Source organism: Pagrus pagrus (assembly GCF_965226575.1).
Source record: "Pagrus pagrus genome assembly, chromosome: 13".
Lineage (NCBI taxonomy): Eukaryota > Metazoa > Chordata > Actinopteri > Spariformes > Sparidae > Pagrus > Pagrus pagrus.
In genome coordinates this window covers 12,460,647-12,477,400 of record NC_140197.1, presented here as the reverse complement: position 1 = coordinate 12,477,400, position 16,754 = coordinate 12,460,647, and the positions used below count along the sequence as shown (strand labels likewise).

The following is a 16,754-nucleotide window of genomic DNA, read 5'->3' as shown; positions in this document are numbered from 1 at the left end:
AGCTCTTGTGATGTCAGTGTTAGCTAGCTAGCTTTAGCAACGTTAGCCAGTGCACAAACTGGCAACCACTTGAGGGGGGAGATGATTCGAACAACAGCGGCCTTTTAACATCAATGCAATGTGAGTCAGTGTTATCAATAACACCTTTAAAGCCAAAAAGTTTCTACTGACAGTTTCAGTTAAACTCAAGAAATGAATTTGTAATATTATAAACAATTAAACTCACAAGGCTTTTATTGGCGTTCCTAGGCAGGTTATAAACTGTAACATATATAAATATTACATTATATTTACTGTACATTAGAGAGTTAAAAGAGATCTCTGTTGTTGTCTTGAATAAAACATTCAATGTGGCACAAACACGCACGCACACGCCCAGACAGTCAAGGTTTACAGCATCTGTCAGGGTGTTTTATGGTTGAGCCATGTTTAATTATTTACTCTGGTCTCTCTCAGGCCACAGCGGTGTCGATTACCAGCACACTGAGCTGCTGCTCCCTCTCAACTACACGTCAGCTTCAATACGATTAACTCTCCTTTCTCTCAGAGGCTTTGGCACAGTTGCTGGATGATAAAAAAGCTGCAGACCCTGTCAAGGTTTCAGTGACAGTTGCACTGTTATGGATATAAACATGTCGGGGATGAATAGTGATCAGCTGCATCGCTCCACCTTGGGGATTTACTCGGTAGGTAACAGGCACTGTGTGTGGGGTAGTGGCTCAAATTAGACGACAAACTTAGCGTATTGTTTCTGGCGAGCAGACATGATGTGAATCCACACAGTCAGTTTTGAATTCAAGGAGTGTTTCCTTTGCTTGGTAACACCAGAGATTTGAGTCTGAGGCTGTCTGTGCTCCAGCGTTGGGCGGGAGAGTTTGTGCTCATAAATACAGATTGAATTAAAGGCGTTTTATTGATTCTCCTTAAGGTGGGTCTAAAAGTTTGTCTGACTTTCAAATATGTGTTTGTGTGTGTGTGTGTGTGTGTGTGTGTGTGTGTTTCCCGAACAGAACCTGATGGATGACTTCAACCCGAGCCTACAGAAACTGGTTTTACTTGGTAGCAGCTATATGCAGGCTTTCCAAGGTAAGACATAAAGAAAGAAACAAAAAAGAAAAAAGACAATCCGCTGATGAGAATTTCTCACTTCTGAAATTCACACACCTTCCTTTATAAGTGCTATATACTAAACAAACTATAATGGCGGTACACAGGATATGGGAGCTGTCTCTTTCACTCCGCCTAATTCCAAAGTCCAAACGCTTTGGGAAAACCTTCCTGGTGCAGTGAGAGCCTTGATAATGGGCCCGTAAACACAGCCTGCAGAGGTTATGAGTACATTGAAAACAGACAAACAACGGCCCAGAAAGATATTTGATTTCCAAAGACTGAGGCAGGGATTTAGGATATTGAAAACAGTCTGGGCCTCATGTTCTTTAATTCATTTCTTTGCTTTATTTTTGAATGTGCTTCTGTGAGAAGAGGTCATTTCAGAGCACGGATTAAACTTTTAATTTGAATCTCAACCTACAGTCTACATTTGATGTCTTAATTATCCTCCTCGTAATCACCTCTAATCCCTGCGCGATGCGTTTCGGTGCGAGCGGCCTTTAAAGTGCTGAGATGGAAATGAAATTCAGCCACAGAAGCAGTTCCACATGGTGAGCCCTTTATATTACATTACGCTGTAGGTGCTTGTTTAATATATGCACGAGCACTTGTGCGACGTCATCAACAACTGATTCACAGTCGCACCGCTGCACCAAAAGCCCTGCAGACAATAAAATACAGATGATGATGTCTCTGGTTGCCACCTGCACCGAGACTTTAAATTCCTCCTGCGTGCTCTGTGTGGAGCCGCGACTTCACCACGTTAATGAGGTCAAGACCAAGAACTGATCGAACTTAAGAGTCCATTTAGATTCTACTGATGCAGCGTCTCCTTATAAATGAATAAGTAGTGGATGCTGCCCACACTGCCCCTATTCAATGTTTTTAAAGAGCTATGTGTCTGTCAGTGAAATCCATAGTCTCACAGCCTCGGGGAGTGTGTGTTTGATTGGTTAGCATTGGTTGTAGCCCCATCTTGACAAAAACAAGGCAAGGTTGTCTCCTCTTTTTCCTGCTGAAAATGCAGCTAAAGCTCACTCAAATAAAAACAAACAAACAAAAAGCCGAGGCAACCCCCAGCTAAAGTGTTGAGCTGTGATTGGATCGGATTTAGCGTCTGCCTTGTTCATGTTGGTCAACAAACTACTTCAATAAGATGTAGGTTAGTTCATCAAAATCTTTGCGATTAAAGTACAGGGAACAGCTACGTGGGGAAAGTAAGTCAATTAAGTTTGAGCCGAGGCTAACCACGGCTCTGTCACTATTCAGATTGTATGTTGATGACGGTTCTCAGTCATCCGGGTCATGGTAGTTCTAAGTGCTGTACCGTAGGCAACTGGATGTGTTTCAGTTTGTTGAACACGTTCCACCTCTTATCCAAGAGGCTTCTTCACTTCTAATTAACTGGAGGAGTTGCAGGCTTTTAAACTCTGTGTGGGAGTGTCCTTACACGTGTGAGCTCTTTATACGTCTTTTCTGGACGTTGTATAGACGTTTATATGTCGTTTGTTGACTAATTCTTTCTGTCCGTGGACGTCCAGATCATGGCCTGGCCCGGCGGACATGATATCAACCTGTTTTGGGCGTCCACAGACGTTGTCTGCTCAGTGGGGAGGTTCAGCTTTTACTGTTTGGATTGTAGTTTTGTTGTGACTGCAAATTCAACGTACTGCCTTTTTTAATTATACATTTCTATGACGTCAAAGAGGCCAATAAAAAGTGATTAATTCATGTAAGTTGCTACATATTTTAGCATAGAACCTGTTTTAAAAATTCTGTGTGTTAAAAAAAGATGCGAGTAGTCAGATTCTAGTCTTAATCTTTTGGCTAGATACTGTATTGCATTTTGCCGTTGACAGTATAAAAACAAAAACAATATCTACAGGCAATCAAAATGCACTGTTATAATTGAGAGTGAAGGGGGACTTTATGGTGATTGCTTATCAAGAAGAATTTGATTACACTGTGATTTTATGCAGCTGTTATCCGAGTAAACATATTTCCGAATGATTGCAGAGAGACATTTGCGTGTGTTGTAATTTGAATTATTGAATCGTTTCCATTGCATTTCCGCTGTTGTAATTAATCACTCTGTTTACCTGCCTCTGTAGTTGTAATCTGGGGAAATTAATTGTGCCAAATCAATTTGCATTTCAAATAACTATTGTGTTTGTGTGCATTTCAGCTCTTGCTGTAACGAGCGAGGCCTACTTCAGTGCACTTTCAAGGATCGGAGAGAAGGCTTCCCACACCATGTCCTCACGCTCCCTGGGTATGTATGAACACATGCACAGTCAGCTGGCGCGTGCGATGTCGTGATTACTAAGTGGAAACACAATGAGGTTATTTCCATATCTACAATTCAGGCAGTGTTTTGTCTTTTGGCTAATTAAACAGTGTTCTTCTGTGTGGCGAAGACCAGAGTTTACCCTCAGGCAGCACTTTATTACTCCTTCCACAAATACCAAGAGCATGTGTAACGTGTAGGTGTATGTCATTAGTGTACTCTTTGATGTACAGGTTTGTAAGACATACTGTGATACATTATTGAATCAATGTATTTTATGGTGTAACATCCACAGCTCATCAAGACTTGTAGCTCAGACTGAGATAACATTTGTGTTGGGCTCGAGAATGAGGCAGAACCGTCTTATTAGATTTCTGCTCATGTCAAGAGGCAGCTTCAAAGTCAGATTGCAGCACAGTGTTCGTTTGAGTCTGTTTTTATATGAGCTCAAGCCAAGAGTGTTGGCAGAGTTGGGTATCAGATGCGAGCAGACATCATGAATAATAAACGATGACAGGCAGCGGGCCGTGCTCCGCTCACTTAACCCAGCCACTCTGAAAGGGAGTCGTGTTCGGTTTAGTAGCTGGAGTTGGAGATATTGTCCAAACTGGATCATTAGTGTACTCACGCTGTGAGGAAATGAATCCCAGCATGCATTTCAAGCACGGTGTCGAGTTAAACTAAACGAGTGCAGCGTTTTCAGAATATGATGTCATGGCGTGGTGAATCCTGATGGTTAAACTGCTTTGGGGATGGTTTTGTGCTTTTATCAAATGTTTAGATCCCTCACAATGCAGGTAATTGAAAGTTAAATGCAATTGTATTAAAGGTAGAAGACAGCAGCTGGCCTAAAATACCATTTGGCCAATAATTCAATGATCCCTTCAAAGAAAATAATGAGATTCCAGACTCATCCTTATCGGTCATTAACATCAACATTTCAAAGGTTATTGTAAAGATGAATTTGCACAGTGGTCTGATAATGAAGCTGGATTAATAAAAGTGATTAGCTGTGAAATTAGCTGTGCCTCATGTCAGGAAGAAACATCACAGATGAAAGATTAACAATGAATCCCCGAAGAAAGTACAGCACAGTAGATTCTCCACAAGAGTACAAATGAAACAATAAAATATTTAACTGTTAGCCCTAAAATGTCAACAGATTTACACATCAGAGCTAGCATAGTGGCTGGCTTGATTAGCAGCAAACAAAATCACAAAAAACAAACCCAAATCCCAAAACAGCTGTAACAAAAAAGTTTAGCGTGTAAAAGTGTAGCGATTAGCGCTACATTTGAGTCATAGTGCTGAGCATTTGTTTCCCTTAATAAATCAGCTACTTTTGAACTATCTGGATGAAAAGATATTCAGTCTGCTGCACAATAAATCATTTTTTGAACCTATTTCCCAAGTTCAGACTGCATAAACTCTGTAAACTGGTGGACGGTAACAGAAAGAACCTGAGTTTCTGGTGAGTCCTGAGTTGAGTCAGAAGCTGAGCAGAGACACCGGCACAGTCCCTCAAATGTTTGGTCCGTTCGTTGTTAGCTAGCTTACAGCTAACACCTGTGTAGTTGGTACAATGGCATGATTAAAGACAAAAAGTCAATCAGAATCAGAATAGTAAAGACTTTATTGATAACTGAGGGTAAATTGCTTGTGTTACAGCTGCTCCCATTCAAAGTCCCTTAATAATGCAGAAGAATAAAAACTATATACAAGCAAGAACAACAAAAAACAGAACAAAAATACAAGAAATGTACATTCTACTAGAATATATCCATATAGTGCAATAAATAATGCTACAGTTGAAAATATATGGGTTATTGCACATTGTTTGTCTTAATTATTGCACATTAGAGAGAAACAAAGCGTCCAGAGTCCTCCTATTGACTCAGAGTGTCTGACACTCTGAGTCAATAAGTATATATATATAATAAGGCATCTTGGTGGGATCAGTCTAGTGCTGAATGTACTCCTGTGGCTGACCACCACGTCATGAAGTTGATGGGAGCCATTGTCCAAGATGACATGCAACTTGGACAGCATCCTCCTCTCTGACACCACCATCAGAGAGTCCAGCTCCACTCCCACAACGTCACTTGCCTTGCGTATCAGTCTGTTCAGTCTTTGGGCGTCCTCTACCCTCAGCCTGCTTCCAACGCTGATGGGTAATTATCTTTCAGGGAAATTTGTACTGAGCTCTCTGACTCAGATGAAATCCTAATGAGAGAAGAATTTAAAAAGGAGATAAATAGTTAATCTGACAAAAGGATGAATTTAACAAGAGATGTATTTCCATTCACCTACTTTCATGCAAAATGTCAATCAGGAAATGCTAAGACTTTAAAAGAAAAACCCTCAAAATGTGTTTTTTGTTTTTACTCTTGGAATTGATAAGAGCAAAGTGCAACAAGGCGGAGCTAAAACAGACTTTTTATGCAGACAAAAACATCAGGAGTGTAACGTTCATCAAATAATCATCAATGTTCATCATTTTTTCACATCACTTGAGGTTTGACTGGCGGTCTTTCTTTTATATCATCATGCTGAGACCCTATCTTCTGCAAATGGTATAATGACACCTGACACATTTCAATAATCATTGAACAAATTGTTGTAATTTTCTGATTGATTAGCAACTTAACTAACAACTTATTTCAAGGTAAAACAACATATTCGATAACCTGTTAGCTTCCTGTAGACGACAGCTAATGTTAGCATTCAACCACCTCCTAGCTAAAATAACTGTTTGACAGTGTCACACAGTACAATAGGACAGGGAACAACACACATCTTGGACACATGGAAGTGATATACACTGGATGTAATCAAACAGTAATGTTGCTAGGAAGTGGTTGAATGCTAATATTAGCTAATGGGATATCAAACATCTTTTTTTTACCTTGAAATATGGCCCGATGTTACTCCAGATTTTCACTATCAATCATCTTTTTTGTTACTGGTCAATCGGTAAGCGGTGAAATGATAACAATTTGTCTACGTTTATACGACTTGCAACGTAGAAAACAGCAGCAAAACATTATCCCAGCATTTGAACTTCCCACCCTGGGACTTTAGAGGAAGAGATGCCTAAGAGATGAAGTCACAGGTTTCCATTCCTGTTAAGACCATTGGTTAATGAGTACATAAAAATCAACAAAAGGAGAAGGTTATATGATGCTGCATGATGTCATTTTATTGTTTTCCAGTAGAACATTTAGTGATTATAATGAAACGTGTCATGCTTTTTTCCCGTGCAGGAGATGTCCTGATTCAGATCTCCGAGAGCCAAAGACGACTCTCCTTGGAGCTGGAAGGACTCGTAAGTGACATCATCACTACACCTAAAACAGCTCTTGTGTATGAGTGTGTTATCCCTGTGTTTGACATGATGTCGTGTGTCTCTCTCCAGTTCCGCTCGTTCAGTGTGGAGGTTCTTCAGGAGATGGACAATAACATTAGACTGGACAAAGATTACATATCAGTGAGTGAGCCCCAGAGCAGGGGCACCACAAGGTCAAGAGAGGGCTCTTACAGAGTGACAAGCTGTTATCTCGTAATTATAGGAAAATGAATAACTGCGGGGCATCATGAGAATAGTTATGGAGTGAGTTATCTGATTAATTAATATCTTGATAAATAGCTCACTTACCTCCCAGATGATAAAGAAGTAATAATCTGTCATTAAAACTGAAGAAGCCATTACAAAGAACGGAAAAGACGTGACATGAATCGTGTGTCGTACAGGGCAGCAGGAGGCACTACGAGATGGAGGTCCACAGCCAGGCGACAGCTCTGGAGAGGCAGCTGAGGAGAGGAGCCCACCAGGTACGAGTTTCTGCACCCTGAAGGAAAATTCAGCACCATGTGCACGAGTGTGTCCTTGTAAAATATGTAAATGTATGCTGTTAAATATGTGTGTCCTCAGGACGGCAGCGAGTATGTGCAGTTCCTCAGGAGGAGCCATGACGAGGCTCTGAAGGAGGAGGAGAGACGACACCGCTTCCTGGCTGAGAAACACTGTGGTCTGATACAATCCATCGCCAAGCTCATGAATAAGGTATACAGCTCACCTCAGATAGCATTTGTACATTTAATATATTATGGTCTACAGGTGCCAAATGGGTCAGGTTTGTGTTCTTACCACTCTTACTGCAATAAGTGTCAGCTTATTCATAATAATGTGCGATGATTATGACTTATCAGCCCCTGTAGAGGAGTTCCCCTCCTTTATAATGTGGGTCAAACACAGATCAGCAACACAGTTTCTCTGCAGAACTGATGTCTCATTAACAGGCCGTCTGTTTGAACTCTGGACTTTCTGCTCGCCTTTTATCACACCACTGTACCGTCACAACTGAACATTTTACTGTTTTCATATGAGGCCGTCACAAAGCCCTTTGAGACTGGATGTGTAGTTAAGGACGGATCTGACATTTTTGTTTAACTCTGCGCTCACGGGCTAAAAAGCAGCACCAACAAAGACATTTGCCTCTCTGAAAAAAAGTTTTCCCTTTTAATAGTTAACTTGATCTTTAATAAATCTACTCCAGATAACTATGTAAATACAAGGCTCATTAAAAAAGAGGGGCGTGCCTGCACACTCACACCATACCACAGAAGTTTAACCTGTTAAGAACTGGCCTCTGTTAGAGTCTATCTATTCAGCTACAAGGTCTATTAGAATAATCAAGGTGTCATAAGATGCATTCAGATGTGTTAGTATAAGTATATATGTCACTGGGTCTGAGTAAATGAAGTTGGCACACAGCATAAATGAAAGATTTTATTTCCACCCTTAAAATATCTCTAGCAAATCAAAGCTAAACATCTGAACATCAACTCTGCCAACTTTTATGCTAGTAAGGTGAATCAGGTCAAAATTAGAGAGGTTTTAGTACAGAGTATTTTGGCACCGTCTGTGCTATAAACTTCTCAGGTACTAAAATATATATTTCAATATATGTTACCAAGTTGGGCTCTCAGCTCGGGCTTAACAGGTTAAAAAAGACAACATTTGGATTCTGCTTGGATCTTCATCAGGTCGGACTGTAACCAGCCGGCTCATCTTATACAGACTAATTCCAATAGATATGACATCAAAACATACGAGTATGAGTAAATATGTCAGTCAGTTATGACATATTAAGTCAAAATGTTTAACTTTGTTTTGTATTTGAGCATTGTTTGATGGCATCAATGAGTCATACATAACCTTTTAATTCTCATTTGTAAAGCTTTAACCTGTTTAAACAGACTTGTGTCCCACAAACATGAAGAGATGGAAGTCTAATAGAAACCCCATGACAACAGAAACTGTACTCACATTGAACCATAAAGGAGGCAGGCCACTGCTTATCATGTGTGGATGATTTACGTCCCTGCTCTCATAGAAATGAACATACAGTATATTTGTGTACATGAGGCCTTTTTTTGTCAAAAGATTATTAATATAAGCAGCTGTGTGACATAAGCCCTAACTCTGTTGACCATTTTTTTAATATTTGTATGTGTGTGTGTGTGTGTGTGTGTGGCAGCTGGGAGTTTCCCTCCAGCAGAGAGCTGATGCCTGGGCGGACGAGGTGAACGCCACCAGAGGACTCCAGGCCAGACGACCCCCGTCTGTGGATAACTTTGTGAGTTCAGGGCAGAGTTTACAGAAATCAGCTGCGTGTATTGAATTATTCAAACAGCGCTGGAGCTGGATTGCATTTGAGTCTTTCAAAACCCCAAAAATATGCTGCTGGTGTGAGATATAATCCTGTTTCAGGGGAAAAGACTGAGGGAAGTTCTGTAAGATCTATTTGGGGAAATATCTTGTGAAATGGATAACAGAATTTGAGCCAGTCAAAACTTTCATAATGTGGTGTCTGAAGTTGAGATGATTAGATGAGAGGACATAATGTGATTGAACTGGCTGTAAGGGATCATACACAGACAGTGTGTTAGGCAGAAGCCAGTGAATTATTGCCATTATATTTCTGTTACCAGTGTGCCCTCTGCTGGTTGGATCTGATTTGAAACCATCAGAATGAATCACAGCACTGACACGAGACATGATGCTGTTAGAGGGAAGCTGCCTGAGGAGGATTAAACCTGTAGCTGACATAGAAGCACAGATTACATGAGAGCTGCACGATTTAATCGATTAGTCGGTTGAAATATGAAGAACTGCTAACTACTTTGATTTTGCTTACTGTCTTTGTTATTTCTGATAGTAAATGAAAAGTCTTTGTGTTTTGGACTGTTGGTTGGACAAAAGAAGACATTTGTAGACTTCACTTTGGGCTCAGGGAAATTGAGCTGTTTTTCACTGCTTTTTGGCAGAATGATCCATAATGAGAATCAACATTAGTTGCAGCCCGGGATAAAATTATTTTCTGGCGTGAAGGAAATTAATATGTGATTGTGATAAGGCAATAAATCTCTCCCGTTCAACCGCCGACTTTAATCAAAATATGAACCTTATACATCATCTGAATAAACCCAGATGTCTCCACATCTTAAAACAGTAGGATTAACACCATGGATAATTCACAAGCTGACACCATATGGTCCTTTGCATGAAGGCTGCAATTAAGATGCGAGTAAACAACAAAGACGGCCCAGAGCTAAGCCCAGTCAGTTTCAGCCTGTTCCTCATCACAAGGTGACATGCCAGTGAACCCCACAGATCCCACATCCTACTGTAATAACAATCAGAGGATTAACGTGGATCCAGTGTTTGTTTTGTTTTGGTTTGGCGTTGGATTTATTCTCGCTATAACAGAGTGTGAGCCACTTCAGACAGATATTTGAGTTGCTTTTCCACAGTCACTTAACATATACAGTACATTACTCGAGATAAAGGTTAATTTATTTGTCATTTTGCAACATCAGGGTTGTAAAACCAAACTGAATTTTGTCATTTTATGCTACATAACAGAAAAAAACAGATAAAAGAAAAAAAGAAGCTGCTCTGTAGTCTGGTGGTACGGCAGCGGATACTTCTGTATCTTTTGCCAAATGGCAGCAGGGTGAAGAGCCTGTGGCTGGGGTGGGTGTTGTCTTTTAGTATCCTTTGGGCTCTGTGCAGACATCTCACTTCACTGATGTCAAAAATAATGATCATAAGCGTTTTTAGTTGGCCCTTGGCCTCAATAACCGTGCCCCAAGCCCCTGACGTAAGTCATTCTTTGTTCTAGACCAGCAAAGTGTTGGTGCCGCTCCGGAACCAGTTTCCCTGGACTAGAGCCCCTTCTTCAAGAACTGTTTCCAGAGTAGGCACTGGCTCCAAACCAACACCTCAACCGCCTTGGTCAAAAAGTTTACGTTGATTCCCAGGAGCCTGAAAACTGTTCACCTGCTCCACCTGAGCTCCACTGATGTAGACCAGGGTGTCATCAGCTCCTTTTTTTTTGTAAAATCATCAATCAGCTCCATCAGCTTTTTTTGCCGATGTTGAGCAGTAGATTGTTCTCTGTGAACCACTATGCAAGATTGTTGATTTCCTCCTGGTATGAACTGTCTTGGCTGTTTGTAACATGGCCAATGACGGTGGTGTCATCTGCATACTTAACAACAGTGTCAACACAGTCTCATCGAGTGCAGTCATGGGCGTACAGTGTGAACTGGAGGGGGCTGAGCACACAGCCCTGGGGAGCTCCGGTGTGAGCACTAAAGTAGAGGAGTCGTGACTGCCAATCTGAACTGTCTGGGGTCTGTTTGTGAGGATGTCTAATATCCAACTGCAGAGTGTTGGGCTCAAGCCCAGCGGGACGTTTTCCAGTCAGCTTCATGGGAGAGATTGTATTGGATGCTGAGCTGAAGTCAACAAACAGCATTCGGATGAAGTTGTCTGTGCTTGTGCATGAACTGTGCTGTATACTCTGGGTTGTGCAGATGGGGATGAAGGAGGAGGAGTACAGAAGGAACAGAGAAGAGCCGGCCCTCGGCAAAATACCCTCAAGGGGTGAGTGGTTACTGCCAGCCATTCCAAAACTCTGTATTTATTTTGAGAAAAGATATCACTTTACTGACAGCAGGAAACCTAAGCTAACCTAACACAGACGATAAATCTTACATGTCGACAACGATATCATAAAAGGATTTCGGTGCCACATATTTCATGTTATGTTTAGAATCAAAGTATGTCTGTAACATTCACAGCCCATAATGCCTCCGCCTTGAGCTCATTTTGCCTTCACTGCCCGCTTTATCATCCTTTAAGCCTTTTATCTGTGTTTCTCTCCCTCCACATACTTCCTCATTTATACTTGCCTCTGCAGAAAGTCTGTCTAATTATTTGCCTTGCTTATCTAGAGTAAAAACAGATAACGGTACCATAAACAATCTCTAGAATATTGAGTGGAAGTTCCACTTACATTCCACTTTTGCTGCTGTGAAACATTGCACGCACCACGCTCGCTGTCTGCAGCACTACAATGATCCTCACTAGAGAGTAAATAACACTGCCCCCCGTTTTTTGTGTAATTCAGTGTATTGCATCCCTTGCCATCCAAGCAAAATAATTACACAGAGAGCGAGATACTTAGTAGTCTGCCTACTCTCTGAGGTATGAATACCAGAAGCATAATGGATAAAGAAATAAATCATACCCTTTTATATATTTTAATGAATCATTTCACCAGAGATCCATCTTTGCCATTTAAGAGGTTTTATCAGCTAACTTGTGCGGTAACAAACAGTTCAATTTGTCATCTCTCCAGCTCCGTCTCCCCAAGAAAGCATTTATCGCTCTTCAGGAGAGTCACTGGGAGGTGGCAGTGGAGGGAGAACCTTTAGGGCGAAGGTGGCCCACCAGCCCGGTGGCTCCAACCCAACCCTGCTGCCCTTCTCCAAGGGAGAGATGATCACTGTGAAGGTCCAACAGCCAAGGAACGGCTGGCTGTACGGACGAACTGAGAGCAGTTCTCGGTGAGCTAACCCTAACCCTGTGTGACTGCTTGTGCATGCGCTGTAAATATGTCTGCTGCTCAAGCGAAATACAGTATATGGTGGCAATTTTGCTGCTGTACTCTCTGTTGCACACTGATACCATTCAGGAGGTCAATATATTCAGGTGGTTTCCAAACATTTTCACATTTAATGCTCCAGGTCCCTTTTCTTCAGCGAAAATCAGCCGGTGAGAAAAAGAGTGACGCATTTTACATTAGAGATGCAAACATTTGTAAGGAGTTAATGGCAAATAAAAGGATGTAAGAAACAATCAGTATCGTAAAACAAACAGAAAAGCAAAATAAAACTTTAATTGAAACAACAACAACAAGATAAGGAGTCTGAACTTTTAGGTAAGTGCATCATTACATAAAAAATCTGTGCGATCATGTGCACAATGACAAAGCTCACATGCTGGTGTTCAGCATGTGTTCTATGCTCACCATATGTTACAGTGTTAACATTTACTAATTAGTGCTAAACACAGATTCATCCTTATGGTGTCCATGAATGTCTGAACAAAATGTCATGTCAGTCCATCCAGTAGCTATTTCAACTGTATTAAAAGTGTATTTGTCTTTTCTAATTCTTTTGAATATGTGACTCTTGACATTATTCACGACATTAACACCAAATTCACTAACTGTCATCTTTACTGTCTGATTCTTTGTTTTCAGTCAGGGATGGTTTCCGTCCACCTTCGTGGAAGCAGTGGATGATCCACCGATGATGACCAGCTCTCGGTAAATATCCAATATAATGCATTCAACAAGTATGACTGTTAAAAAACTTTTTGTCATGCTAAGTGCTGGCTACAGGTTCTGCAAGTGTCCTGCCTCAAATTAATTTGTCATTGAAAGCCATTAAAAATAGATGGAGAGACTTTAAACCAAAGACAAACCTTCTGCATAATGTTTCTTTCATCCCTGATACACAATACACTTTGCAGTTCCCCCAGGCCGTCCTTATTGTTTTATGGGTCCAACATTTTTAAAAGAGGGTCAGCATGAAACTCAGGCCTGGAATAATAACATGAACTATTTAAGAAAAATGGGTGACCCATAGCTGTGAGGAAAACCAGTAGGAGGTTTAAAACTAAAAGTCAGTCGCTGTGAGCACATGGCACAGCTGAATGCCCAGATTGTGAATCTTAACATAGATCATCTGAATGTTAGACTCACAATAAGGACATTCAACCATACTCTGCTTCATTTACATATAAAACCATTGAATTTTACTGTCGCTTCAACAGCTCCGCTTTCCGAAGCAGCAGCAGCAGCGGCAGCATCAGCAGCATGAGCAGCATGAGCGACCTGCTCGACCAACCACGAAGCAGGAACCAGAGTGGAGCCCCGCCCCCTCCACCTCCACCTCCACCTACATATTCAAATGAGCAGTCTGGGATGGGACCAACCACGCCGACTTTTGACAGAAGGGCTGAGTCCTTTTCAGAAAGCAAGGTACGGCTATCAGTCAGTCTGTCTGATTGAGCGATCAGTGTGGCTCGTATCAATCAATAATCTCCATCAGATTAAGAATGTCTTTTTAAACATGATCTCAAATGGACACCGAAAAGCAGTTTTCTAGGAACTTTCTTTCTTTCTGTATAAGTTGGACTTGTTTTTGTCGTTATAGACAGACAAACTCAGAGAAAGTAGGGGAAACTGCTTACATACATACCTGTATATTAATGGCTGCCACGACTGAACACATTTGTATTTTTCCCACTTTAAATGTAAATCCTTGATGGTCTTTCCCAGTCTGTCCAGCAGGGGCACTGTGGCAAAGTGCTGTTCTCAATGGCACCACACCCGTCTTTCTGGTGGATGCAGGGAGGGAGCTCCAGCTGCTGACGGTGTATGGGCGAGGAGGTTGTGTGCACGTGTGTGTATGTGTGTGTGCGCGCTCCTCTTTTAGCATGCTGTTAAAGTGAAGAGCTATTTGAAGTCCTTGTGACTAAATAGGTCCTTCAGGGTGCTGCAGAGAGAAAACACTGTCTTCTTTGGTAGCTTCAGTAGCATTTCTGTTTCTGCATGCAGAGATTTTGACATTTGAAAAGGTGTGATTCAACAGTTTGTGTCCACTGAAAAGTGTGTGTGTGTGTGTGTGTGTGTGTGTGTGTGTGTGTGTGTGTGTGTGTGTGTGTGTGTGTGTGTGTGTGGCTACTTGAAACAACACATCAATGAGCAGCTTGTGGGAGGACCGACTGAAAGCAGAGGGGTCAGGGGCCGGAGCCCGCTGAGCCTCCATCAGAGCATGTGTCTACATTTTGTGGTTTGGATTGTCCTTCACTCACCTTTCTCGTTTTTTTCTCTACAGATATCAAATCGACATGGATCAAGACCAGAACTCTTCCCGAGGTAAGAATAATGTGCTGACAGGTTGTGAAACGTTCAAATGGAGGCCACTCATGTCCTCTTCCACAGAAGCTAATGATATTTTTTGAAGTATATCACGAAGCCATTAAATCAGAGAACAACAGATGATGAGGGCCGCGATCTAAATGGCACAGAATCGCTTTCCTCCCATTAGAGTTTGAAGTGCGGTTTAGTACTGAAACCATTTCAGTAGCGGCCATTTGGGAGCCATGACTCTCACTCTCGCTCTCACTTCAGGTGAGCAGTTTGCTAGATGATGCTCGTGCGGTTTGAAATGCGGCGCTCGTTTCTCGTGTAATAACCTTTATTGTCGGGCTCAACGATGTTATTTAGGCCACGGCATTTTCTGATATTAGTTTTCACCACTCTGTTGCTGTTTTTTCTCTCTTCATCCAACATTGTTTTCTTCTTTTATTTTGAAGGGGTACCAACCCGTTTGCCACAGTTAAGCTGAAGCCGACGCACACCGACGACCGATCGGCCCCACGTTTTAACCGACGATGACATCGTAACCCTGGAAACGATGCTTTCATCGAGCTCGACTGTTCATTCTTGGCTAGTCTTGACCAAGTGGACCTTGAGTGGAGGTTGTTTTGTCGAGTGTTGTCATACCTCTCACAGTAGTCTGTTTGCCATAGTGTCTTTCTGCACACAAAGTTGGAGAAAGAAGACAAAACTCCTGATTAATATTTTAGAATTTCTGATTTCGCACAAGGACTTCAGTTAATATTATTTTGATTATTTTGAACATCCACTCGTGTCTTTGTAAGCTTTTTCATAATCAGCTCTGGCTTAGTGATTTATAAAATAGTAAACATGAATCACTGTGATACATAAACTGATAAGTTCATTGATCTTACCGTCTTAAATCACCAGTTTTCGCTGAAATGCTTGTTTTATTGGCACTGAAATCCTGACGTGTGAATGACGTTAATATTAGAAATAAATGATTACTGTCCATGATGTGTATATAGTGTACAGCTGATGTTATGAATTGATGTTGGATCTGTCAGCTCAGGGATGAATGCCCAATGCCATGTTCTGTATGTAGCTGCGTAAATAACCTTTATGTTTTAAGTTTTTATTGCCATTTTATTGTATCTCTGCCATTTTTCTCTCTCTGTTGAATTAACTCCATTAATAAATATTAATTGCATTACTAATTTACTTTGGAAAATGGCTTGTAGAAAATGAAAATGTAACCTCTGGCATAAAAAATGTAATAACTTGTAAAAAAGAAAATATGAGAAAATGTCAGAGCCAGAAATGTAATGAAAAATGCAGTGCATTCATGGATAATGAAAAACCATCTTTATAGCATCATATAATTACTTTAACTAACGGGTTTCACTGTATTAGCAGGTGGTGTTTTTAGCTGCTGGCATACTGATAAAGTAGATCACAATATGTGAGGTGTTACATCATAAAAATGCTGCTGTTAAAGCCCCTGACAACTTCATCTCACGTCTCTTAGTATTTGTCTATAACATTAAATATTTACTCATAAAGGGGCACTATGTAGTTTTGGAGAAGAAATTAAATTCCATAACTGAATAAACAAGCTGTTCTCAGAGGAAAGTAAGGTCCCCAGAACACTGTTTGAAGCTAGAAACGTGGCAGGGTCCGCCACATATAAGTTACAGTTTGAAAACAAAGAGAGTTTGTTTATTGAGTTTGTGTAGGCATAAAAGAATAGTCAATCAAGATCATTTAAACCTTTAAACCTTTAACATAAACTATATAAGTTCAATAAATAAAAATCTGCTTAATGAGCATTGTGATTGATCAGGTCAGTTATCCATCAAACCAGCAGCCGTCATCAAATGCTGCTAAATCCTGAGTGGAGCACAGAAGGAGGTGAACTCCACTTTTCCCTATGGAGCCCCATTCACTTCTTATTAGTGAGAAGAGCGGAGACAAAAACAAAAAAAACAACAAAAAAGACAACAAAAAAACACAGAAAAGTTTTTGAGAAATAACCCAAACATTTCAAACTTTGGAATAAAATAGTGTTGTTGAACCCCGTCACTTGTTATAAG

At 40.9% G+C, this 16,754-nt stretch overlaps 1 protein-coding gene across 3 annotated transcripts; it reads left to right on the top strand.

Annotated features, from left to right (window-relative positions):
* Window positions 1-51: 51 nt before the first annotated feature.
* On the top strand, window positions 52-15,625 carry baiap2l2a (BAR/IMD domain containing adaptor protein 2 like 2a). Of its 3 annotated transcripts, none has more exons than XM_084370609.1 (15): window positions 53-120; window positions 457-686; window positions 1,011-1,086; window positions 3,296-3,382; window positions 6,661-6,722; window positions 6,813-6,884; window positions 7,148-7,228; window positions 7,329-7,460; window positions 8,938-9,036; window positions 11,282-11,351; window positions 12,109-12,316; window positions 13,015-13,080; window positions 13,590-13,797; window positions 14,657-14,697; window positions 15,138-15,625. In XM_084370609.1, exons 2-15 carry the CDS (start codon window positions 621-623, stop codon window positions 15,217-15,219), a joined length of 1,350 nt encoding a protein of 449 aa, XP_084226735.1. In that variant the 5' UTR covers window positions 53-120; window positions 457-620; the 3' UTR covers window positions 15,220-15,625. The 3 variants fall into 3 exon arrangements, with proteins under 3 accessions (XP_084226737.1, XP_084226735.1, XP_084226736.1); XM_084370610.1 differs by having other exon boundaries at window positions 59-120; window positions 548-686; XM_084370611.1 differs by lacking the exon at window positions 457-686 and having other exon boundaries at window positions 52-120.
* Window positions 15,626-16,754: the final 1,129 nt, after the last annotated feature.

Excerpts from the sequence above, each read along its gene's own strand:
- baiap2l2a (XM_084370609.1), top strand. The coding sequence starts at position 621 with ATGGATATAAACATGTCGGGGATGAATAGTGATCAGCTGCATCGCTCC. Across the intron at positions 6,723-6,812 it reads CCTTGGAGCTGGAAGGACTC|TTCCGCTCGTTCAGTGTGGA; the intron begins GTAAGTGACATC and ends GTCTCTCTCCAG. Across the intron at positions 13,081-13,589 it reads CCGATGATGACCAGCTCTCG|CTCCGCTTTCCGAAGCAGCA; the intron begins GTAAATATCCAA and ends TCGCTTCAACAG.